The sequence below is a fragment of the Daucus carota genome, chromosome 9 (genome assembly GCF_001625215.2).
Source record: "Daucus carota subsp. sativus chromosome 9, DH1 v3.0, whole genome shotgun sequence".
Taxonomy (NCBI): Eukaryota; Viridiplantae; Streptophyta; class Magnoliopsida; order Apiales; family Apiaceae; genus Daucus; species Daucus carota.
Window position 1 is genome coordinate 10757336 of NC_030389.2, and position 26232 is coordinate 10783567.

At 33.6% G+C, this 26232-nt stretch overlaps 1 protein-coding gene and 1 long non-coding RNA gene across 5 annotated transcripts; both read right to left on the bottom strand.

Annotated features, from left to right (window-relative positions):
• Positions 1-5126: 5126 nt before the first annotated feature.
• Positions 5127-7700, bottom strand: LOC108201973 (uncharacterized). Its single transcript, XR_001802980.2, has 3 exons — positions 7554-7700; positions 7336-7467; positions 5127-5376 (listed from the first exon to the last, which is right to left on the bottom strand). It is a non-coding gene; the product is annotated as an uncharacterized LOC108201973 (long non-coding RNA).
• An 11800-nt stretch (positions 7701-19500) lies between these two features.
• LOC108201248 (TMV resistance protein N) lies at positions 19501-24509 on the bottom strand. Of its 4 annotated transcripts, none has more exons than XM_064084791.1 (4): positions 23917-24508; positions 20946-22059; positions 20497-20772; positions 19501-19670 (listed from the first exon to the last, which is right to left on the bottom strand). In XM_064084791.1, the coding sequence occupies exons 1-4, from the start codon at positions 24399-24401 to the stop codon at positions 19653-19655; spliced, it is 1893 nt and encodes a 630-aa protein (XP_063940861.1). In that variant the 5' UTR covers positions 24402-24508; the 3' UTR covers positions 19501-19652. The 4 variants fall into 4 exon arrangements, with proteins under 4 accessions (XP_063940861.1, XP_063940863.1, XP_063940862.1 ...); XM_064084792.1 differs by having other exon boundaries at positions 19603-19741; XM_064084790.1 differs by lacking the exon at positions 19501-19670 and adding an exon at positions 19891-20084.
• Positions 24510-26232: the final 1723 nt, after the last annotated feature.

Genomic DNA, 26232 nt, shown 5'->3' on the forward strand with positions numbered 1-26232 from the left:
ATTTTTGGTGTTTATCACATTTTGTTTAACTGTATGATTTTGTTTTTCTGGCTTTTCCAATCTGCTTTACATTTTGCTTATCTTTCCTCTAACCTGAGTTTTGTAGATCACACTAGCTCCATCTCTTAAGCACATTTTTCTACAGCTTAATATAGAGTTTAATAGTTATCTTTCACAATACAGGCTCATAATAGTTATCTTTAAGATTTGCCTACGCAATGATGCATGCTGTCTCTAGAGAGGAGTATTTTTTCCACCTTTACTAGGATGCTCCTCAAGATGCTTTCTTCTGTTCTGGCAAATTTTTTAGGCTTCCCTTTTTAAATTTATCTGCATTTCATGAGTACCTGCAATTGTGTATTGTGATTTTATTGTATCCTCAAGGCCTAGCTAATGTTTTGTCATTTTTTTGCACCATTTATTTGTCTGTACTACAAAGGTGCTTATTCTCTGCAACTTTTATTCCTAGCATTAATCACTTGTTTTACAGAAAATATGTTTTTTTTGTTAAGTTGCTGTAATTTTCTATTCTGCGTAACTTGTTGTGGAGCTTAGCTTAATTGTGTAATTTTTAACTCCATATTCTTTCTTTTGCCAGATTTCAGCTTCCTTCACAGTGGGTGACTTGAGTGGTAAACCTTGCAATAGATTTTCTGATTGAATACAGTGGCTTGCTTCAGTAAGGATGATCAGATTTCTTGAAATTGATTAGGATCAAAACATGGCACTAAGCTACTTATTCTGACTGGGCATAAAATTATTTTGAAGTTAAAGTTGATAGTTTTAGTTTTATATAATTATCTTTTAAGATAATTGTATTAAATCGTACATATTATTTTTGTATTAATTACTTTTGTAGCAGTTGTATGGATGTATGACCTTTTTTTAGCTTAACGAGGTTCTCTGTTCATTTCCGTAGTTTTCTATTGACAAATTTACTGGCTAACTGCATGCATGTGAAAGTCCAGAGAAGATGCGTAATTCATATAAATTTTTAAAATTTTGATAAAAATATGGATATTCATATTTTAATCCATAAACATATAAAACCAAAACACCATATTTGATATAATATGGTTCATATATGATTTTGGTTCATAAACCATCCAATTCCATATTAATGAACCAAAATTGGTCCAAAACCACATTCTGCAAGGTCTACTCACATATGATTTCATCATTTTCATGTAAGTAACTTAACCTCTATATCTGTCATCATTTAGTGAGGTTCTATCCATGTAAACAAGTTGCTCGAAAATAAACTAAACAAGTTGCTCGTAAACACAGTTAATTAACAACATAAACACCGCGGAATTTAACCACAATTTCGTGCTGCGGCTCAAGCAAACCATTAATCCCGTACTACATTCAAATAACAGAGAAATACACAACTACCCCAAATAGAGAAGCATTTCAAATTTTGCCTAATTTGCTTATATTTTTATTAAATTACAACTTCCTAAATAAACACTAAAATAATTTAAATTAATCCAATTAATAGAGAAACAACATTTCCAATATCAAGTTAAATTGCTATATGATATGCAACAAAGCAAGGAGAGTACATAAGCTGTGTCCAAAAGCTTACCTGATATGCAAAATATACTTTTGTTATAATCGTAGTGTATCTGCCACGATAATTGGAAGGGGTTTTTTTTTCCTGTCATTTTTTTGCCTCATAATGTTTTCTAATGATTGATCTCCCTGAACTAGATGTTCATTACTAATTTATCATTTTGAGATATAGAGGCAAGAAATTGCAACTTATTTAGGTTCCCTGACATTTTCTTTGAACCAGCAAGTAAAATTAAACTGCTTCCGTAGAATGTCTCCAGCACAATGTTGTTTTAGCCGTGGTAGATGGTATCATTTACCTAATGTTACTTAGGATTGCTATCTATGTATGAAAATTTTGCAACCAACTTTACAATTTCATAATGGGGGACTAGGTAAGATCTTTTTATACTCTGGATTGCCATTTTGAATTTGTGACCAGTGCTTATTCATTGCTTATAGCATACTGTTTTTCTGTCCTTCAAATGAGAAATTATCACATGAAAAAAATTTCAAGGAGCAGAAATACAACAAATTGTTATATTCTTTTTGACTAGGTATATTTGACAAATTCTTATTAGAGCCTCTGTAATGCTTTGTTTAAATATATTTAATTATAAGAAGATGTAAGGTTTATGCAATTTGGATTACTAGATTTTAGACTTCAGAATATGTACAAGGAGATGCGAGATTGCTGCAAATTAGACTCCAACCCCAAAAAGTAATGAACCTTGGTTGCTGATTCTGGCTTTTAGTTTGCCTCTATATCTTGAAACATAACAGAAAACATCTAGTTTGCGAGTAAGCATGCATTTGTTTGTTTGAGATTGAAATTGACGACCCCCATCTCAAATGGGCTTTGCTTGTTTCACCAACTTTAGTTTCAGTTTTGTGTGACAAATATGTTACTGAAATTTTTATATTTTGATACAATAATGAGTGCTTTGCTTTGGCAGGTCCAAAAGCTGATGGGATCAACTTCTCTGGATATTGCGACGCTGCAAGTTCTTTTTGGATTACAACATTGTTGATGGTGCTAGTGCCTGGTGGTTGCCAAAATATGTGGTCTGATGGTAGCAGAGTTCTCTTATTATTGTATTAATGGCAGCAAGATTGTTGAATAATTGAAGATGCTGTAATTTGGTTTTTGTTATTTGTTTTTCAATGTAGATGACTAAATGACTTGGCACATCTCATTGTCTGGGGCTCTGGCTTTTGCTTACGTGTTTTTCTAGTAGTAGCTTAGCTCTTACTGCTCATGAGTCATGCCTCCTGGTGCAGATACTAAAGGAATCAGTAAAAAAAAAAAAAATGGTTCCTTCAGTCTTAAAATTTTTCATTTATTTGCAAAGTTATCATTTTATTTTACTTGTTTTTCCTAGTAATTAAAACATTTGTAATTTTTTTAATATATTGAAAAATAAACTTGGATCCGGATAATATCTGACGAATTCGGATACGGATATCTATTTCCGGGATATTTTTTGAATACGGACTCCCAGATTCGAATTCGGACGTAACTGTATCCGTATCCTAATTATCCATTTAACAGCCCTAATAACTTAAGAACCAATTTCAAGTTAAAGAATTATGCGAAATCAGTCTCATAATATTCCCAAGGATGATAAAGCATACAAATAATTTATTTGGAAAAGAGATGCTTAAAAATTTTCCGGTTCTTTTTAGTTGGGCCTGTTCGAAATTGATTGGATGTCTGGATTAGAAAGATATATACATTAAACTTGGCAAAATGGATAATGCACGAAGAGGTAGTACAGAACAAAATTTTACTTTTCATATAAAAGGTGAAGCGAAAAATCATCATGAGTACTAATATTCCTGTTAAATTTTATTGTAAGGGACATAGTGGCAAACACCCGGGGGCACCCCAATTTCAATTGAAGGCCAGTACCCTCTGCAGCAACGATTCCTTTGAAAGTTAAATGTAAGCTTCTGACTTAAAAGACAATTCTAACAAAAAGGTGACGAAAGCAGTTCTTAAGAAGCATGATAAGTTGCATACAGGTGATTGTAATAAGAATTTGTCAACATTAAAGAGTTTCATTTCTCTTCTGTGACAATAAGTCTGGTACTACAATAATCTTTTAACTTATTATTACGGCTAAAACACACCGTCATTCAAGTTTACACCAATATGCATGTAAACTCTCAAAGTATAAAAATGATGGGTACAATGTTAGCCACAATGAGTGAAGAGTGCATGCCACACGCAGTTGGCTGAGAGTATGCCACCGTTCGGTTCCTCTGTTCCTCTGTTGTACATTCATTGGTGGTGCAGTTTAAAGTTTTTATTCTTTTTATAAAACAAGTGTACTAAATATTGTTATAAACATCCTGCTTAAATAATATTAGCTCAATATTCTGTGTCATCTGACTTTGAATATTTATTATTTTAATAAAATGATTTAATTTAACTTTTTAATGAAAAAGTTGTTCTAGAAGAAAATGTATATTTTAACAAAAAAAGATTTTTATAACTAAAAAAAGCGTGTTTGCTTTAAAATAAAATTATTATATTCAAAATTTATAATTTATTATAAATTATAATAATGATTAATTTTTAAAAAAATAACTTATAAATAGAATGTCAAATGATTCTCGTAAAGACCAAGTTTGATGTTTTTATTTTATTTTATCGTACTGTTAAAATATACTTTTAAATTTTGCAAAACAAAAACAAAAAATCTATACAAAAAGTGCAAACGATATTCAGCTTCACTAATAATATTATAATATATTAAAAATAAAAAAATGACTGAGAAACACAATTTCTTTTCATGGGCAAAGCCTTACAAATTAGGGCTGAGCAAAAAACCGATTTAAAATCGAAACCAAACTGAAATCTAGAAAAACCGATCCGAATGTAACTGAATTGAAATTGAAACCGAAAAATCAAAAACCGATTTGATTTAAATAATCGGGATCCGGTTAAATCTCCAAACCGAACAGATAAAAACCGAACCAAACCGGCTATTTAAATAATAAATATTATATATATAATATATAATAAATCTTTGTTGTCGTGAACAATCTGTAATGTCTCAAAGAGTTATCAGCTCAACGTGTAATCCTTGGACATTAGCTTTAACTCCTGAATGATTCTTAAAACAAGAAACTGAATCATATAAACCAAACCGAGGCCCTTGTAGAAAGCGTTTTTGCAAATCATTAGTAGAGTTTCTGTTCAAAGCTTCGGTCTTCATTTTATTTGGCATTTCAAAAGCCATGATTGCTCCTTGAATTTTTTTTATTTTCTTTTTACAAAATTAAGAAATATATATTAACAATACAATAAAATAAAAACACGTTCAATGATTTTATTTCAAAGTAAGTCACTATTATAATTTACAACAAATTATAAATTTAGAATTTAACACACCCAATAGTTTTATTTTAAAGCACACACGTGTATTTTTGTTTTTAAATTAAAAGTCTTTTTAATAGAAAATACATATTATTTTAGAATAACTTTTTCATTAAAAAAGTATTTATTAAAATCATTATAACACAATAAATATTATAAATCGCGCGACGTGGATTATGCGTTAACATTATTTAAGAAAAAAGTTTATTGCGATATGGGGTGCACTTGTTTTAATAAAGAATAGTGTTGTACCAGACACAAAGGTTACTTGAATGACTGGACCGGTCGTTTTTAAACTTTAAGGGTTAGCTTGCATATTGAAGCAAACTTGGATGGCAGATGGAGTAATAAGCCATTATTACTTACAAATCTAACTAGGCATGCTTTTGCTGATGTCCTGGACCGCCGAATTTTCAGTCAACTTATTCGCCATTGAGCTGCATCAACGGTATTGAGATTGTTAGTGTCAATAACTACAGTTGCTATATGTATATATATGATTACAGGGGGGTTAGGAATCAGGCATCTGTAAAATAAAAATATAAATGATAACATGAGGAGTTATGTACAGTATGACAAAATCTATTACCAAAACTAGAATATTTATTTAAATCAAATCAAATGCATAACTTCATCATCTTAAACACAAGAAATTCATGTAAGTTGCTAGCTAACATTATATACTTTCCTTTTGGGAACTAACTACCTACTTTAAACACCACTAAACACCAGTCGAAGTCCAGTTTGTGAAAGTAAATAATTTGATTCGGGATCGTACGAGTTTCCCCACAAGTGTAAATCAGAAAGGTATCTCGGATCCGTATTAGTCCTTTTCTTCACTCTTTTGTGAAGAGAACTAGGAAAATCCAAAAAGACAAGGTTGCTACTACTTGGTTCAATGGCCAATAACTGCACCCCGGTGCATGAACCTCAGGAAGCCACAAACCTTACGACTTTCAAACTCCACAACTTCATATTACGAATATGGCATCATGTGCCGCAGCAGCCCATAACCACCATGACAAGATTCTTCAATTGACTAAACAATTCAATCTGTAGTGTGCTGATGGGCTCCTCTATGAGCTCTCCGTTGTCCGTTAATAAAACATGTTACTCCACATAGTAGTTACTTATAACTTCTGATAACTTTATCAACATACATAACTTTCAGAGGATAATCGACTATAAACCACAACATAATCAAATAAATGAAAACACATCATAATCAAATTGTCAACAAGCATTCAAACTACATAAAGTAAGCAACAACAGGGACTTTCTGCTAAAGGCATACTATAAAGGAAACAGAAAACTATCTGAAATTGATAATATTAGTAACTAGAAACAATGAAGGAAACGTTCATTAGTCTGAGCAATGGTGACGATGCAGTTATCTTTTTAATGAGTCATACGCTTGTCCCAACACTTATTATAATATACATACATACATACATACATACACACACACATATATATATATATATATGTATGTATATATATATATATATATATATATGAAATAAGCTCCATACAGAAACCATTTATTTCATGCTAACTTAAATTGAAGCCTTCAAAACCACCTGCTTTATACCTAAACTACACATGTTGCAACACAATGGAAAATAACCATAGTGGTTTCAACTTCAAACTTCAAATAAACAAGCTGCACATACCCAAAACTTGTGAAGATTGCCAGACTCGATGAGGGAAAACGAAAGATACATGAGAAAATACATTTGGAAAAAAAAGGCAGAAAAAGGGAAGTTCAGACTGAAACCTAATACATTAAGGAACATCTAATAAACTATAATCGCATATTATAACCTGTAATAGTATAATTAACACACAGACACACGTCATACGACACACGTCATAAGTCATCTGCAACAAGCCAACACTACCTGTCAATTCAATTTAACCAAAATATTCAAAACAACATAAATGGATTTGCAACAAATCCCCCACCCTCTCCCTCCCTCCATCTCTCTCGTTTTAAATTTTAATCTCTCTCCCCTCCTCTCCCTGTACCCCCCTCTCACTTCCCCTCCTCTCTCCCTCCCTCCCTCTCTCTCTCTCCCCGTACCCCCTCTCTCTCCCCCTGTCCCTCCCCCCTCTGTCTCCCTCCATCCATCTCTCTCTGTCCCTCCCTCCCCCCCTCTCTCTCTCTCTCCCCCTGTACCTCCCCCCTCTTTCTCCATCCATCCATCTCTCTGTCCCATCCCTCTCTCTATATATCTATCTCCCTAACTGACACGCAAAACCAATTGGTATACAAAATCTCAAAGACAGAGCGATGTTGCTCAAACATAAAAAGGGGCATGGAATGTACAATTAATAAACATGAAGCTACCCTAAATTAATAAAAAGTTGCCAACTTGTCAAAATTAAAAAATTACCCATGTTAGAAGACGGTCCTTGTAGTTTCCTTCTTCATCCTTGCTGGTTGCAATCCAAACAAAAGTGCCAAATACTCCATAAAACCCAATCGTTTTCAATCGAAACATTACCTTGTCATGTCTCTTCCCAAACTAATATTAGATTTCAATGCGATTAAAATATTTATATGTATAATACGAATCCCAACATGATAATATACAAATATATGACTGAGTACCTTCATCCCATTAAGAAGATCTCTTCCAAATCTCATCCTTTTTCGCTTTTTGATTTTCTTTCGCCCTCTCTCTTCTCTCTCGCACTTCTCGGGAGTTAATCGGAAAGATTAATCAAGAATTAATCAGACATATATTATTTTTAAATTATTATAATTATATTTAATTTAATAAATTTATCGACTTTTCATTACTCCCTCTGTCCCCCTCGTTTCTTTACGGTTACTATTTTGGGATGTCCCTCTCATTTCTCATTATTACACTCACTATCTTCCCCTACTATCTCATATTTAACCATAAAAACTACTATTACACCCACTACTTTCCTCCACTATCTCAAATCTATTATTAAATATTGATAGGTCCCACCACTTTACCCACTTTTCATCTAACTTTACTCATTTTTTATACATCGTCTTGGTCTCCGTGTCCCCTCCAATGTAAAGAATTGAGGGGGACGGAGGGAGTACTAGTGAAGTCAAACTAGTAAACAATATAATATCAGATATTAAATAAATACTTAATACATATAATATAAAATCATTGATTAAATAAATATACATCAATCAGTCTCTTATAAATAATGTAATAAATATTAAATAAAATTAGTCACTTGTAGGATATTAAGTTAAGTACAACTGAATAAATAAATTCTTATAATATAATCATAATTTTAGATTTAATTTATTAAAAATGCTTCTTTTTTTTTGATTTTTGGCTGCCTCGACCGCCTAGGTGGGATTTGGACCGCCTGAGCGGGATGTTGACCGCCTATGATCGATTTATGTAAAAAAACGCGTAATTCATCGGCTAGGACCGAATCGGGGTGATTCGGTGCCGCCTAGCGCCTAGGCAACGCCTAGGCGGCCGCCTAAACCGATTTTTAGAACACTTAGGAAAGGGAATGAGAAACAATTACGCTTATTTTCTTTGTTGTTTGTTTGTTTTGTTAAAAATGTTATTCTCTTTGCTATTTTTAATTTTAAGATTACCCATAATTCTCAAAATCCATTTCTCACCCTCCAGTGTTTTCAAGTTTTATCGGGGTTCAAAATAAATTTTCAGAAAAGCTCCTTGTATGGTTATAGCCAGTCTCAGGATCAACTTAAACTTTGGGCTTCTGTTCTGGGTTGCAAAGTAGAGAAGGGACCGATTAAATACCTGGGCGCATTTTTGGGTTCCAGGCCTAAATCTCTAAGTTTCTGGGAGCCTCTATTGGAAAGAATTAAGACAAAAATCAAATCATATGAGGCTGAAAAAATTTCGATCGCTGGGAAAGTGATTCTGTTGAAAGCTTCCATTGATAGTGTGCCAGTGTATTGGTTTAATCTGTATCGACTTCCAGCGACAATTGTGTCAAGAATTGAACAAATAAGGAGGCGATTTCTTTGGGGTTATAAAGAGGGTCAGAATAAGAAGCTGCATCTGCTAGATTGGCAGAAGATTTGTAACCCGAAGGAGCATGGTGGTTTGGGTCTAAAGTCTATCCGGCATAGGAATATAGTAATGTTGGCCAAATGGTGGTGGAGAGCCTACTCAGAAAGAAGTTTAATGTGGAACAAAATTCTCACTTCACGGTATGGTTTTGATTGGAACTACAACATTGCAGGTATACAGGAGGGAGCATGTTCTTCAATTGCCAAAAGCATAATTAGTGTGAAGAATGATCCACAGGGTAATAAACTGGTGCATCGTACAAACTTCAAGTGGGTAGTTAATGATGGAGAATCAGTGTTTTTCTGGGAGGATCGTTGGTTGACGGAGTACGAACTTTCTTCTGTTTTTCCCTTCCTATATTCGAAGGTCAGTCGCAAGCACATATTAGTGAAAGAATTCCTACAATCTTGGCATCAGGATCAAAAAAGCGCAAACTTGTGGTCGCATGATTTCACAACTGCAGGGGAGGTGGAGTTTAATTCACTGGTAGACTTGCTGGCAGGCCTCTCTCTTAAAGGAAAGGCAGATCAATTAATATGGGCCCCCAGTAATTCTTCTTTTTCTACTATAGCTGGGTATGCATGTCTAGCAAAAGAGGAAGAATTATTTTTGAATAATAGTCATATTTGGCGTCTGATCTGGAAGGTTAAAGCCCCCCCGAAGATCAATGCATTCTTGTGGAAAATACAGTGGAAAATTCTCCCAACCAAGGTATTCTTGAGTCAAAGAATTGGATCCATCGCTCAACAGTGCCCATGGTGTGTGGTATCCAGGGAAACAGTTGATCATATTTTTTGGGAATGTCAGTTGGCAGATTGGGGGTGGAATTTCGTTAGTAGATGGTGGAGTATTTGTAGTATGGGCAAAATAGAAGGTCGCTTTTCTCTTGTCCATATTCTAAATCTCTATAAATCTGCATATACGAGCAAAGTATGGCAATTGGTTGCTGCAGCTGTCCTGTGGTCAATTTGGCTAGCCCGAAACGATCTTGTTTTCTCAGGGATTAAAATTAATCAGAGTTGTTTCATTCAAATTATCAATGCAAGGATTAATAAATGGGGTAAGGCTGCGGATCTAATGAACTTCGGGGAAGATCCTCTTTGGCGAGTTAATCCACATGGGGCTATAGCGATTCATCATTATAAATTAGCAAAAGACTATTGGCAGCACAAAGTAAAGAATTATGACTATGTTTGTGTTGTGGATGGAGCATGGGAACTAAGTAAGAATAAATTATTTAGTGGAGGGATGGGTGGTTACATAAAGAGTAAACAAGGAGGCCTGTTATTAATCTTCTCAGGTCCAATTAAGGTTAATGGCCCATTGGAAGCTGAGGTGGAAGGTGTGTTGTTCCTGCTCAAATGGATCATTGAGTATAAGCTTAATAAGAAAAAAGTGGTGGTTTGTACGGACTCAGTGGAGGCAATTAACATTTTCAATTCCGATTTTCAATCTAAATTCCCCCTAAAACTTTTGGACTTTAGCTTCCAGGAGTGCATAAACAGGTCAATCTTTGTTCAATATGTGCCCAGGTACCTCAATGAGCAAGCAGATTCTTTGGCAAAAAATGGAATAAATAGGCCAAAAATGAATGTGCAATGCGGTCTTTGGCAAGAAGCTGATTGATCTTGAAGCCTTGGTTGGGGATTGACCATTTGCTATTGTTGTGTTACAACAAGCGGTCCTTGGTTTGATAGACAATTTGCTCTGCTCTTCTTCTGATGCTGATAATCTGATGGGGGTTATTAGGATTCAGAGGCATTGAGGCAAGTCAAGTGTCAAGGGGTGAAGCCAAGCCAGGTCCAAGCTCAGGTGCCTGAGAACGCTTTTCTCCATGGTTTGGGAGTTTTTAAGATTTAGCTTTTTAAATCTTTATGATCTGGGTGTCTAGGTTTTGGCTGCATAGTTCTCAGTAGTTTTTATAGGTTTTTAGTTTTAACTATGCAGTGCCCTCCTTTTGGTCTTTGTAGGATCCTCCGAATCTTTTTAATATAAATTCGCTATTCAAAAAAAAAAGGTATTTGGTTTCCCTTTCCACTTATTTTTTCATTTTCAATTATAATTAACTCTTACACGGCAAAAAAAATAGATCAATATATAAATTATTTTTAAATATTAAAATTGTTTTATTGTTTTATTTTTATATATTAAAAAATTATTTTGATATAATTTTTATGTTAACATATTAAAAAAATAATATATTTTTAAATAATTAATTATTTTAATGTATTATAATGTAAATAAATTATATTATTATAAATAATTATTGTCTCTTGAGATTGCATGATACTAAAAAATTCAAATTTACATATAATCATATAAATTTCATTCTGTTTCGGGATCCGAGCCAAAGAAGTAAAACAATTCAGTATCATTTCTTTACTTTCTCCTCATTTCCCCTTCTGAATTTCTTTCCGTTTCTCCGACACAAACCAAATACCGAAATGTGGCCGATTTTAAAAGTTTATATATAAATATATTTTGCTTATAATTATATTTAGAAATACTTTATTTTCTATGAATAAATAATACAACAAATAGAGATTTTAAATAAATAAATACATTAAATTAAGAAAAATAATATTTTCCTCGAGGAGAGAGTATGGAAGAACAATAATACAAGATATGAATATTTTAGGGGTTAAGTATCAAGTTGGTCACTGAAGTGAAGGCCATGTATCATTTCTTTCATTGATCTTTTAGAGGTATCATCTTGATCACTAAAGTCGTATAAAATATCAAACAGATACCTCGAAAAATGTGTATGGCAAGTAATATTTTTTTTTATTAAGTTCTTCACATTTTTTTTCAACGCTGCTATAATCAAATGAAAAGTTGTTAATTCTGGTATCTTAGATAATATATATAGAGTTTTTTAAAAATATTTATTATTTATTTGAAATTTTACAATTATTTAATCTTATTTAAATAAAAATATATAGTAAATATGTGTTTAAAAATCTAGATATATTATCTAAGATACCAAAATTCACCACTTTTCATTTGGTTATAGTAGCATTGAAGAAAAATGTGTAGAACTTAATGAAAAAAAATATTTACCTTCTCGATACATTTTTCGAGGTATCTGTTTGATATTTTATACGATTTTAGTGATCAAAATTATACCACTAAAAGATCAATGAAAGAAGTGATACATGACCTTCACTTCAGTAAACGGTGGAACGGGGTTATCGGGATCGCCTGCCGGTAACAAGTGGATCTGATTCATACTTGATCGACGGGGATTCTCATCCCTTGGTTCTGGGGGCGGTAGTCTTGCCTGGTCCCTCTTCAATCGGGCAATTTCCTCTTTGTAGGCTAGGATTCGTTCCTCATAGGTTTGGTTTGTTGGCCCCCGGTGCTCATTATAATCTTGCCTAGAGCGACATCGGCGGTTTCGGGTAGGGTCGGTATCTCTTCTCCTTCGAGGAGGGGTATCATGTTCTTGCTCCGAGTCAGAGGAGTCGTAATCAGTTATGTGTAAGTCGTTATTACCCGTACCTCCACGAGTAGTTGTCATGACAGTTGAGTAATGGGTGCAGGTGTCGGTTGCAATCACTCGAGTCATTGGGGACAGCGTGCCAAAAATCAGGGGAGCGGTTGTTTGAGCAGCGGTAGTTCCGAGTGGGATGGAGGCGGTGATGGGGACCGTTCCGGTTGGGACTCCGGTGGTCGTCTGGCTTATTGGAACATGTACTTCTGAATGTAGTCTTGATGGGTTTGTCATGGTTGTCGTCTTGTTCCCACAGACGGCGCCAAATGTTATGGAATTAAAAACGAAGGGTGAGCTTCGTGCTTTAGACTGCTCTCGATGTGAGATACCTACGTATCTTCTGCTCGGAGAAGAATCAAGTCTAAAACGTAGTTCTAGTTCTGAGGGGTAGAGCCCTTTATATAGGCGCTTCGGAGTCAGAAGTCGGGTGGAAGTATAATTCCACGTACCAGACTTCTTATCGAAGTATGCTTCGGAGCAATAGATAAGACGGAACTCTTATCTTTGAGTGTTAACGTATATCTAGAATTCTTGGAAGTTTATCTACGATCGTTAGTCGTATTGGAGGACTTGAACTCGTAGTTGGACCTTTACGTGGGCCTCTAGTCTAGCTGTGTCCTTCTTGCGACCCATATATATTTGGTTTAGACCCTCATTGGGCCAGATCTGGATCCCACATAGTTAAATGGCTGTTCGGGCCTTTGTTGGATTAGGCCATTATATTTAATTAATTCAATCCCTATCACTAGTAATTATATGTTATTATTTTATTAAATAAAATTTCTCGTGTTATCTTTGAAATAAATGTGAATGGAAGGTAACGGGCTTTTTTTTTTTTGACACAAAAGGTAATGTGCTTTAGTTTAAAAGAAGGTAGCTAGTTGGTTATTAGTAAATTAAAGTATTATTATTTCATTTAGTTAAATAAAATTGTTCGTTATATTTCGAACAATGAGATGTTTTACTTGAGAAAAATATGAAAAATAACGTGTTTTTATTTAAAAAATGTAATTAGCAGTGATAAATAGGTTCCATGTTTTGATTGTTAAAGATAATTATATGTGATATGTTGATAAAGTGTACAATTGTTTTTTATAAAAATTGCTGTTATAAAAATACATAAGTAAATAAAGTTAAAATTACTCTGTACCAAAAAACATGTACCGTACCAAACCTTCAATGTTTCGTTTATTATAATATAGTACTAGCTTAAATCTCGTGCGATGAATGGGTCTTAATTAATATTTTTTATCTTTTATTTATATTAAAAGAGGTTGTAGTTTTTTTTTTTTTTGACAAACAAATGATATTATTAACAGAAATCACTCATCGGAACCCAGCCGGGACAAATCCCCGAACTGTCAACTACAATCTGATTGTAAAACAAAGAACGAGCTAAACAATAGCCGTTTTGTCTTCAGACTGCTTAACACATAGAATATTCAAATTCTTCGATCTAAAAGGTAAGACAATGACATATCGAGCAATCCAACCTACATAACCTGTGAAACTGGTAGCATCATAATTGACCTTAACATAAGTATCATCTGTAACCCAACGTTCAGAACTATCAGTTATATCAACTGATATTGGAGCAACAAGTACTCCCAACATATAAACACTTTTTTGTAGTGATAGGTGAGTTTTTGCGATATCCACCGTCATCCCGGCGAGTCTTAAAGATCACCCAAGATACCGTATGAATACTTTTTAGAGAAACCTTCGACAACGATATGAAAACACACACACAGAACTCAAAACATGACATACTAACATCCCAAAAAGGCCTTGATAACAAGATACTCAACAAGATCTCACAGATCTTGGTTTATTGAAAAATTGAAATACACAATAGAGGATGGGAGAACGAAAATGGCTTAATCGATGAAGGGGTGAAAATTTAGAAGATGGAGAAGTGGTGGCCAGAACCCAAAGTACGGGAATCGACTCTTAAAACAAAACAGGAGAGTCAGAGAGATACCCTAATAGGTGACCTAAAACCCGCAACACATAGTTAGCTAAAAAAATAGGATGTAGTTGATTACTTTTAAAATAAATTTTTCATATATAATGTACTTGGTGGGATTCGAACCTGAAAATTTTGGCTTTTTATATTTTTAGTATATAAATAAATAAGGGTAATTTCGTAAAATCAACGTGTACCAAAAAACAGATATCGTACCGACCAATCAAACTTGCAATATTTCGTCTATATAATATTGTATAAATGGTATAAATATATATACATGTATATATATTATTGATATTATTGATATTTTTAGGACAAATGCAAGAAGATTTCATTAACTTGAATATAATCTAGCCGGGACAAACACCCAACTGTCGATACAACCAGGTGGTAAAACAAATAACAACTAAAAACAATTAGATGATATTTGAAAAGAAATCTGGTTGTTTTTAGTAGTTAAAGTGTTATTATTGTATTTCATCAAATACAATTTTACTTCGTTAAAAAATAGAAGGTAATGCGTTTCAATTAAAAAAATTAACTGGTTGATTATTAGTAAAATGTAATATAATTTTATTTTATAAATAGAATCGCTCGTGATATCATCGGAAATGGAGGCGTTTTCGTTGAGAAAATATGAAAAAAAATAATGTGTTTTGATTAGAAAAAGTAGTTACATGTGATATTTATGTACAATGAGATATTTTAGTTGAGAAAATAGGAAAAATAACATGTTTTAGTTGAAAAAAGTAATTAATCATGATAATTTTGAAAAAGGAGATGGTTTAGGTGATAAATTTATCAAAGATTGATAAAGTATAGTTAGTAAAGGTTTTTAAGTAAAACGAAATATTGGGATAAGTTAGTAAAATAATTAAGTACCAAAAGTTATTTTAAGAAAGAGTAAACCAAACCAAACCAAATAAACCCAGTATATCCCGCTTAGAGAGAGGGTAAAATGTACGTAGATCATGCCCCTACTCTAAAGAATAGGGAGGCTATTTCTGTGCAGACCCCCAGCTTAGTAGAAGACAAAGTATGGTGTGATACATGTGTAGATGCTAAGGCCCTGTTTGGGGATTAGCGGTTAGCTGTTAGCGGATTGAAATAGATGTTTTGACTAGCTGATTGAAACAAAGGTTTTGACTAGCGGAATGGATTAGCGGTTTCGTGTAAAACTGTTTGGTAAATGGTTGTTTCATTAGCTTTTTATGACACATACCAAAGCCGCTAACCCAAAAAACTCCTCAAAGTAGCTTTTTGAAAATTAGCTTTTTGAGCCCAAATTTCTATTTCAATCCGCTAACTATCAAACACTATTATTAGCGGATTGAAATGGTTAAACCTCTAACTAACCCCAAACCTCTAATTTTTTCTCAAACCGCTAACTTCCAAACACGGCCTAAATAGTACCTGAGCCCATGGTTGCGAACACATGGGACTCACCTTTACCGCTAATTCGTCTGTCAATGAAAGAGCTGAACCTTTTCGTTATAGTATATAGCCATAACACTCAAAAACCTTTTGTCTCTAATTCCTGTGTCCATTAATGATCTGAACATTTTCTTAAGGCATAATACCCGGACAATCAAAACCTCTGTACGTGACGTCACGAGACCGAGTCTCAACTACTCTAATACGTCGTCTCCAATCATTTCTATGAAAAAGTGATTATATAAAAAGAAAGTACCAAAAAACAGGTAACAAAAAAAGATAACGATCTACCAAAAGTATAATATTTTATTTATTATAATATAGTATAGTATCGATAGTAATAATCATATCAACATAATTGATATAAATATAAGTAATAAATAATAAGTAAAATTTAAAGTTTAGACTGAATTTTTATATATGTTGTTTAAGTGATATGATAATAAAAGTAAAAAAAAGTTATATTTAGCTATTTAATATATCATCCTCAGTACGACTGAAACCTAATTTATTCAACGAGAATTTATCACATATAATTTAGATTTTTAATTAAAAATTTATCAGAGAAATATTAAAAAATTCTATTTGAAAAACAAAAACAAGATCCGAATAGAAGTCGGCAAATAACCTCATCATCTCTCTTCATAATAAAAAGTCTCAACCCGCCGCCTCTTATCACTCAAATTGCAATATTTCAATGGACTCTCTCAATCCCCAAACCCTAATTTCTCCCGACCCCCAATCTCATCAATCCCTCATCCCCTCTCACTTGTCACTCGATCCACCTCCCACCGAGTCAAATCACTTCGAGTCACCACCAATTAAATCGAACCGAAAAACTGAAAATCGAATTGCACTTCTTTTAGAAACCGAACCCACCGGATTATTATTCTACACCGAACTGGAACTAACCGAATTATTTCGGTTCGGTTTCGGTTTAGAAAAAAAAAACTTTTTATTTACATGCATTTCTAGACACGTGTAAATATATTCCTAACTTCTACTTTACTTTTATTTATAACATTAGCATGTGCTTCCAGCCAAATTCACTGTTGCAGACTGGGCAATACATCAAAACATAGAAACCATATTGACTGACAATATTATGATACTGAGTTCCTTTTTGTGGTATTAGGACTCCTGTCATAAACAAAACTAGCTCAGCTAGAACTTAACATTAGCCTAGCAGAGCAACATAAACAGTTTGTTTAGAACAAAACAGAACAACGGAGCACATCAGTCAGTTAGTCACACAATCACAGATTACTAACCACAGAAAGCTAGTACTCCAATTACATAAAGCTTTACATACTGATGAGTACTCCCTCCGTCCCAACAGGAAGTTTACATACACTGTTTGCACGTATTTTGAGGCTCTCGTAAAATATAGTTCTATAACATATTTTTGATTTTTTCTTTTTTTGAATAAAAGTTTAAACTTCAAACTTTTTTTCAAGAATTTTTCTAAAAATATATATATAATGTAAGTATACTTTATATGAGCCTTAAAATGCGTGCCAAAAAGTAACGTAAGGAACCTGGTGGGACGGAGGGAGTAATATATAAAGTCTATTTATTTTATGTAAAATAAAAATTTCGGCTATTTCAGTTTAAACCAAAATATTATTTGATTTCAAAAACTGAACCGAAGAGATAATATTTTCGGTTCAACCCGAAAAATCCAATTAACCGAAATTTTGAGAAAAATGAAACCGAACTGACTGAACCGATATTTTATCAGTTCGGTTCTACAGTTTCGGTTCGATTTTGCTCAGCCCTGCTACGCAGGAGTACCAACCATCAGACTTGCTCGAACAAAAGGACTAAAGGAGGGTTGATTATATTTGCGTGCACCTGAAATAAGGAACCGGACAATAACAAGGACCGGAAGATGAAATGCGAAAGTAATAATCTTTGGAAGAAGCACATGCAGCTTCTGCACTAGCTGATACTCCGTGTTATATTTATATACGATAATTTTGTTTAAATTAAATACCCTGGTAATTTAAATGTATGAATATCGCCAATCGATACACATTGGAAAAAGAAAATACTACTTTACAAAAACTTTGGAGAAAAAAACCCGTATAATAAGCTGCAAGCTTTTAGTCGATGAAGGAATTTAAAAATAAAATATCATAATAGTTGCAGCAAATTTAGGTGGAATTTCTTGTATTGCCATCTTAATTAGTGAATGAAATAGATTAAGAACAATATGTGGAAAATGACGAATACTAATTGAATGATTTGGAAAATGGTGAAACACATGCAAAAGCATGTGTGCTAAGGGTTAAACAATTGGTCTTTATTCTCTACGAACTTTGGGACAGAATCAAACAAAAAGGTCAAGTTCATAATTCAGATCATGTTTTGGACAACCCAGATTGATAATATTTTGCATGTGATTTACCTTTAAAATCATAAACTGCATGGTTCTGGGTCCATCCCTGATCAGGACTGATTAACCTTAAGTTAATTATCGTTAATTTTGGTATTAGCATAGATCTAATACTCATGTAATGAAGACCTTGTTCAAGCCAAATGAAACACAGATCTTTTAGAGTACGAGACTACAAGGACAAAAGGCCTGGAAATTCCATAAGAAACCATGTCTAGCTCACATAAGACACCATGCTCGCTTAGACGAGACAACTGGAAAGGAGCAAGACGACAAGGAACCTGAAACAGATCGAGAATTATTTTTGGTAACATGTCGAAGAGTAGCCCAGTCATGCCAGATATTTCTTTCCCTGGTAATTGGCAACTAGTCCTGATACATCAAATAACTGAGATAAGTTATTTGGAACTTTCTGGCTAACAAGTAACCTGGTAAGTATGAAATCAAGTAACATTTATTTTCCTGGTACCTGTCAATAAAATGTAGGATTTCTTGTCTGCACCTTAGATCGTCTGAAACCATAGCATGTAGCTCAGGTCCCATCTACTTGACATTTTCTATTATCGCGGGTTTATCATCCTTCTTTTCGTTTTCATCTGAAGGTTTATATACCAAATAAACCCCAATGTTTGTTATTCCTGAGGCAGGACTGCCATAAATCTTAATGCTGTCTCCTCCTCGCATTGGAATTTGCTTCTGTACTTGAATCACCACAGAGATAACTTCATCGGTGATTGTGTGCGATCCGTTATCAAATTTGTGAGTATAGATGCTACTGCATGTTTGATTGTCAATGACAATATTGTAGGAAGGAAATGACGATGTACAAATGAAACAAATCATAAACCCAATAAATCTCTGAATAGAGGTATGAGGCATATCAATATGGATTGGATCATCATTCTTTCTACAAATGAACCAGTCCGGAATTTCAATTTTCGGCGTAACTAATGTAAAGTCAGGTCGATATTCAGAGAATGGCGGCTGTTAACATGAAACAGATATAATTCAGGTATTTATTAGATTAGACCATTTGTATGTGTGTGTATACTACATAGAGAGAGGGGAAGGGATTCATACCATGATCAAGCTTTGTAAAGTATGATCTGCTCTTGCCATATTTATGCATCCTTGATAACTAATTAAGCTTAGCCAAAAGAGGTTGTCCACGCTTAGAATATCATCTAATCTACTGCAATTCTTAAATATCGAATCAATCATGCTTTGCAAGTGTTTCATATTCTGTACCTTCTCCAACGATTCGCACCTTCTTGCAAAAATATGTTTTAAATTGGTAGGAAGTATATCAGGGAGTGACAGAAGTCTCTTGCAACCATCCACATCAAGTCTTTTCAAATTTGGAGGAAGTACTATAAGTGTCTCAAGACCTGTGCAACCAGAAAAGTTCAAGTCTTCAATGTCTAGAAGGCCGCCCAAGCCAATTACATCATTCAAGCTACTGCAGTTCACAAGAATCAATTCAGTCATTCTTTGCAAGTGGCCTAAGTTTGGTAACTTTTCCAGTGATATACAATTCCTTGCATTTAAAGATTCTAGAGTGGGAGGCAGTAGTGCAGGGAGTGACTTTAGACCCTCGCAACCAGACAAATATAGTTTTTTGAGGTTTGGAGGAAGTACTGTGAGGGATTGAAGACTTGTGCAACATGTAAAGTAAAGTTCTGTAATGTATGGGAGGTTACCCAAGCCCTGTATATCATTCAATTTACCACACTTCACGAGATTCAATTCAGTCATTCTTTGCAAGTGTCCCAAATTCGGTAAAAGTGAAGGTTCTTTTGTTCCTAGCAATTCATTAGTATAAGTCAATAACATTGGCTATTAGTTATTACATGGAAGTGTAACTTGAAACCAGTGTTTTTTCTGTTTACCTGAAACTAGAAACTACACCAGCTTTGACTAATATATACAAGTTATATTTATATTTTTTTATTAAGAAAGCGATATCAGCATTAATATCAAAATTATATAATAAAAATGAATATTAACATGACGCTTTGGCCAAAAAAAGATTACTATGATCTCTATCCTTATCCTTAATTTCTGTTTAGAATCTTAAATTATTTGCATTGATACTTTACAAATATTCTACTCTTTGAAATCAATCAAACTACTTTTTATATATGCTGAAAATGTATTTAACACCCATGCATCAAACCGGTTCTTGGTATTAAGATAGTGAAGTAAATGTCATACCAGGATATCTTCCCACACTGTAATGAGTTCCTTGCTATCCCTCAAGTCAAGGACAACAAGATTTTGTGGTTCAAAAGTGGACGGTAAGCAGTTCAGTGGACATTTCTGCCAGCATAACGACTTTAAACCCGTGAATATATGTTGAAAGCTTCCTTTAAGATTTACATTATATAACCTTAGTAATCTTAAATACTGCATCTTCTCAAATGCTTCAGTTCTGAATGTTCTTTCTTCGTGATAGCTAGCATGAATAATACATTGAACACTTTCTGTTCCCTGATTTAATTAGGAAGGTAAAACAAGAAACAATAAGTACTCCTAGTATATGCAGTTCATTTATAGCACAGCATGCGTTTTACATTTATTTTTCTGTCATATGCTATAAACCAATATTGTGGATAAAACTTAGTAAAGCAAATATATTCACTACAGTATATTGCTATTAGTACCTTGTTATATTTCAGAACATCAAGTGTTTCTTCCTCCAACCACAAACGACTACGCTCTCCTATTCGTTGAGATTCTTCACGAACAATATGCCTTCCCATGTCACGAAGAAGATCATGCATATCCAAGCAGACAACGTCCATGCCCTTGACTGTAAGTAAGCATTTTTTAATTAAACTGCTGATTCCAATTGCAGCGTTAGGATTACAAGCATTCAATATGGTTATCGTCTCATCTTGCACATCTCCAATAAAAAGGCACGCAATATCAAGAAATATGGTCTTTTCATCAACATCTAGACCATCATAACTTATTCTTAACTTGTCTTGAATCTCAAACATGGGAACCAGTCGTACTTTATCAAGTGTACGCTTCCACTCTTTCAGTGGTTTGTTAAACAAATGGGAACCTAAAATCTGTAACGCTAAAGGAAGCCCTCCACAGTAGTGTACAATGTCGTGCAATAGCTTCTTGTGTGGTTCTGGCGCAGGGTCACCTTCAAAGGCATGCCTACTAAACAACTCCTCTGATTCAGAAACTTCCATTAATTTAATCTCGTATTCTACATCTACTGGAATCATTTGTAGTAAACCTTTATCTCTTGTGGTTATCATGACTGTGCTTCCAGGACCAAACCAACTTCGTTCCCCAACTAATGCACGCACTTGATCAGGTTTGTCAATGTCATCAAATATAAGCAATACCTTTTTAGTAGATATTTTTTTACTCATCCAGGCAGTTCCCATGGAAAGGCTATCCAACCTAAGATTGTTGATATCCAAGATACTTGAGAGAAGTCTCTCCTGTAATTCAAGTAGACCGCTGGAACCTTTTCTTGAACGTTCTCCAATATTTTCAAGAACATATTGGCCCTCAAAAGAATCACCACGAATTAAATCATAAAATGCATTTGCAGTTGTTGTCTTCCCTACTCCACCCATTCCGTAGAATCCAATAAAGTTGGCACCAGTTGTGGATCGGTCATCCCATCTCGATTTTATTTCTGCAATACGAGAAGACATGCCTACTAGTTTAATAGGAGCGGTTAAGCATGTCTTAGTTTTCAGCACACAATAAACCCTCCTCACGACTTGTAAAATGACAGTTGCTTCGCACCTGCAAGGTTGCATGGACTTAAAGGAGTTATACTTTTGTAAATATAACTTATATAGATACATAGCATACCGTATTCACCCATAATACCATGCATCTTTAATTGATGGCATAAATGTAGATCTCTAATAGGCTTTTGCAAGGTTGATATCATTACAAAAATAATCAAGCTGATTAAAGTATACTTAAATATAATAAGGGTGTAAGAGGTGTTATGGCATTGCAAGGTTTTTAGGTAACCATCTACGAAAACACGATCAACAAGACATAAAAACATAACCTTGTAATTAAAAATAAGATAAAATTTAACCCACACAGAATACTGTGAAAAAAAATCAGTTCTAACACTTTCAACTAACATAGTTTCAGTGGCTGAAATCCAACAGAAGGGTTGTAACACAAACCAAGTTTTTAGTCCTCGGGCTCTAATTGGAAATGTTGTTGTAGTTAGTTTAAAAATTATTGAGCACAAATTGGTCGAGATCGACTTGTGTATAAAACGAACCAAGTTTGAGTTTGTTCACAGTGTTTCACATTTATTGAGCTTGAGTTGAGCGCGAGCTACTCCAAACTTTAATTTAAGACCAATACAGAGCCAAACTGAATATTTTTATTTAAATTTTTATTTAGACTATTATCGGGTGGGGCACGGGCCAAGCTAGTCCAAAACCCAGTCTACTCGAGTTGCTAATCAAACTAAAAGATTACTCAAGTTTATGCGATGCTCCCTAATCATGGGACAGGACAGGTATTAACATACTCAAGAAAGAATACAGCAAGAGTAAAATAGACCTTGGCGCCGAACAAAAAAATGAGGGTCAAACACAGCAAGTCCAGGGACATAATTGTAATCTCAGCTTAGAGGCAAATACTTGTATTGTGGGGAAAGGAATTGGGGATCTATATAATTATTGTGTGTGCGATTAGGTCATTGAGAGTCGGGCCTCTTGAAAGCTCCAAACTGTACTTTCACATCTTCTTGTGCTTGCTTGTTTGTAATCGTTGAGTACTGTGTGTTGGGGTTATAATCAATTGGGAACTAGTCAGTTCATTCCAGTTTAATATCATCACAAAACTAATGAAGCTAATTTGAGTATAGTTAACTCTAAGAAGTATTAAGACATTGCAGGGCTTTTAGGTAACCATCTATGACAACACGATCAACAACACATAATAATATATCCTTCTAATTAGAATCAGATAAATGTAATCCCACAGAAAATTGTGAAATAAAATCAGTTCTAACACTTTCAATTTACATACTTTCAGTGGCTAAAATCTAGAGTAGGGTTGTAACCCAAACCAAGTTTTTAGTCATTGAGTTCTAGTTTGAACTTTTTTTTTTTTGCGTTAATTGTACTCTTAAATTGATTGAGTTCAAATGAGTGAAGATTGACTCGTGTACTCAATGAACCAATTTCGAGTTTGTTGACGAGCGTTTCACTCTTATTGAACCTGAATCAAGCCAAGCTACTCCATACTTCATTTTAGAACCAATACAGAGCAGAACTCAATATACTATTTAAAATTTTATTCAAACTATTATTGGGTGGGGCTCCGGCTACTCGAGTTACTAATCAAACTAAAAACAATTACTCGAGTTTGTATTGACCCGAGCCCATGTATCGAGTTGAACTCAGAGTGACTCCAACCTAGTTTAATTTTAGTTATATGCAAAAGCACATCTACTTGACCCCTGTGATTTTTCAGGGGCTGTCAATATAATTCGATCCATGAAGGTCCAAGTACTTGCGCAGACTGCAGCTAGGTGGAAGTATCACTACATCCTCCTAATTACGAGAGGTTTAACTTGATCAAGAAACTCATGAATAAAATAAAAACAAAGGGTCATAATTTTACCCATTGGCAATTTTTGCCACATCCCATCCTTTGAGATCTGCAACACGAGTGAGAGCAGATTTCCATGTTTCCAGCTTCTGGGTGTCCCAGCAAGAACTATGCCGAGCAAAAGCCTCCGCAAAACTACCTCCCTGATGCCGCACCTCCCAAGGCTCAACATCATAAAAATCCGGAATCACCAGCTGTTTCCTAGTGTCCATACACTCTACAATCTGGAGTAGCTCATCAAGGCACCATCTGGAGTGAGCATAGTTCTTGGATAAAACAACAATCGACATACTAGAATGCTCGATCGCTGTAGGCAATTCTGCAGAAATGCGCTTCCCGGTTTCAAGTTCTTTATCATCTAAGAAAGTTCTGATTCCAGCTCGAGTCAGGGCTGCGTAAAGGTGGCCAGTAAATGATTTTCGGGTATCAGGACCTCTAAAACTTAAAAAAACATCATATGTATAACTGATGCTTCTAGTACTACTAGCCATGGCCATGACAGATGATGAACACTTCTTTGAGACACTCAGTCAAACAAGTGGTGTGTAAAGACAATATAACTAAAGATGGACGACTTCTTGCCTTTGTTCTAAAATTAATCACCGATCAAATCTGTAATCCGCAAAATCGATTAAATATCCGATTATTGATCAATTCGATTAATTTTCGATTTAACAAATAATTTTATTAATAATTGAGTTTGATTCTCATTTTTTAGAGCATCTCCAATGACATTGGTTATAATCGTGGTTATATTGAACCTGTAAGACATTATTATGACATTGGTTATAATCGTTGGTTATATTGAACCTGTAAGACATTATTATGTAAAATTTGCTTAACCTGTAAGGCGTTGCGCTTCAATGGTATTGACTATATTGATTGGCTATAATTTAAAAATAGTATGTTATTAATATTTAGATTATTATAAATTGAATATATCAGTTTAATATAATAATAAATAATATATAATCAGCGGGATGGAGGAAATAATATATCAAATCTGTAATTCGCAAAATCAATTAAATATCCGATTATTGATCAATTCAATTAATCTTTAATTTAACAAATAACTTTACTAATTAAGTTTGAATCTCACTTTTTACAACACTTATTAAAACGAACCAAATCTAACCAAAGTAATAGAAATCCTTCTCGAAAAGAATGATGAAGAAAAAGATTATTCAAAAAAATATATCAAAAATTATAAAACAAACAAAATAGTTTATAGAATGGAAGCTCATCAAACAATAGAGACATCTAATTCAATAGCATAGAGAATTTTAAGGTTTTGAGAGTATGTATCTATATATTCTTAATGATAAACCTATAACCCATTTTTTTACTATGCATAACTTATATTTTTATCCATTATCAATTTTAACCAATATTTATCCATCAAATATACTAGTTTATATCCTGTGCATGCACGGTGATTTATAATTTTGTTGTATATATTTTAAATTAATTGAAATACAAACCGATCATATTGATTGAATTTTTAAATATTTTTATTTAATTGATAATAAAAAGGTTTATTGGAACGCATTATATATTAAGGAGACCCGTAGAATAATACCGACTAGCTGATAAAACTCGATCGATCAATAAAATTATTAATATTTCAGTTTTAATAGAATAATAATATATAGTATAGTATATTTATAAATAGATAATTTAGATCTATGATATTATTTTTAAAGTGATAATATGGAATAACTCAAAATAATATTAACTAGTTGAAATATTTCATCGGTTGTATATTAATGATTATATATTATATTTTTTTTAATTGCATGTGTTATTTTTTGAAAATCGATTTTTAAGTTAGGCATCTGAAAAAAATAATGTGTTTTAGTTAAAAAGGGTTGTTACCATGTTGTCCAACGTTAATTTTAGAAAATTGAGTTTTTTTAGTTAAAAAATATAAAAGAGACAATAGTTTTAATTCAAAAATTTTCCAAAAAAAGTCATTGATCTCCACACTCAACCATTATCACCAATTTGTATCACAATTTAAAGAATGCGATCTAAAAAACCTTATACACAAACCCATATTACTAAGAAATTTAAAATGTAGTTGGAAAAATCAAATCAAAATTGAAAAAAAAAAACCTTTAACTCGACTACAAGAACTCGAACTTAAACACACATAAGTTCATTGGAAATGAAATGATAAAACTAACCATAACATCCAAACAAATGAACATTTATTAAATTAAAAATCCCTAAATTTGATTGAGAATCCTGAAATCAAATGTTTTAGAATAGTCACCCTTTGGTTGTTTTGATGGAAGAAACATATAGCAAATGATTTGGGATTCAATT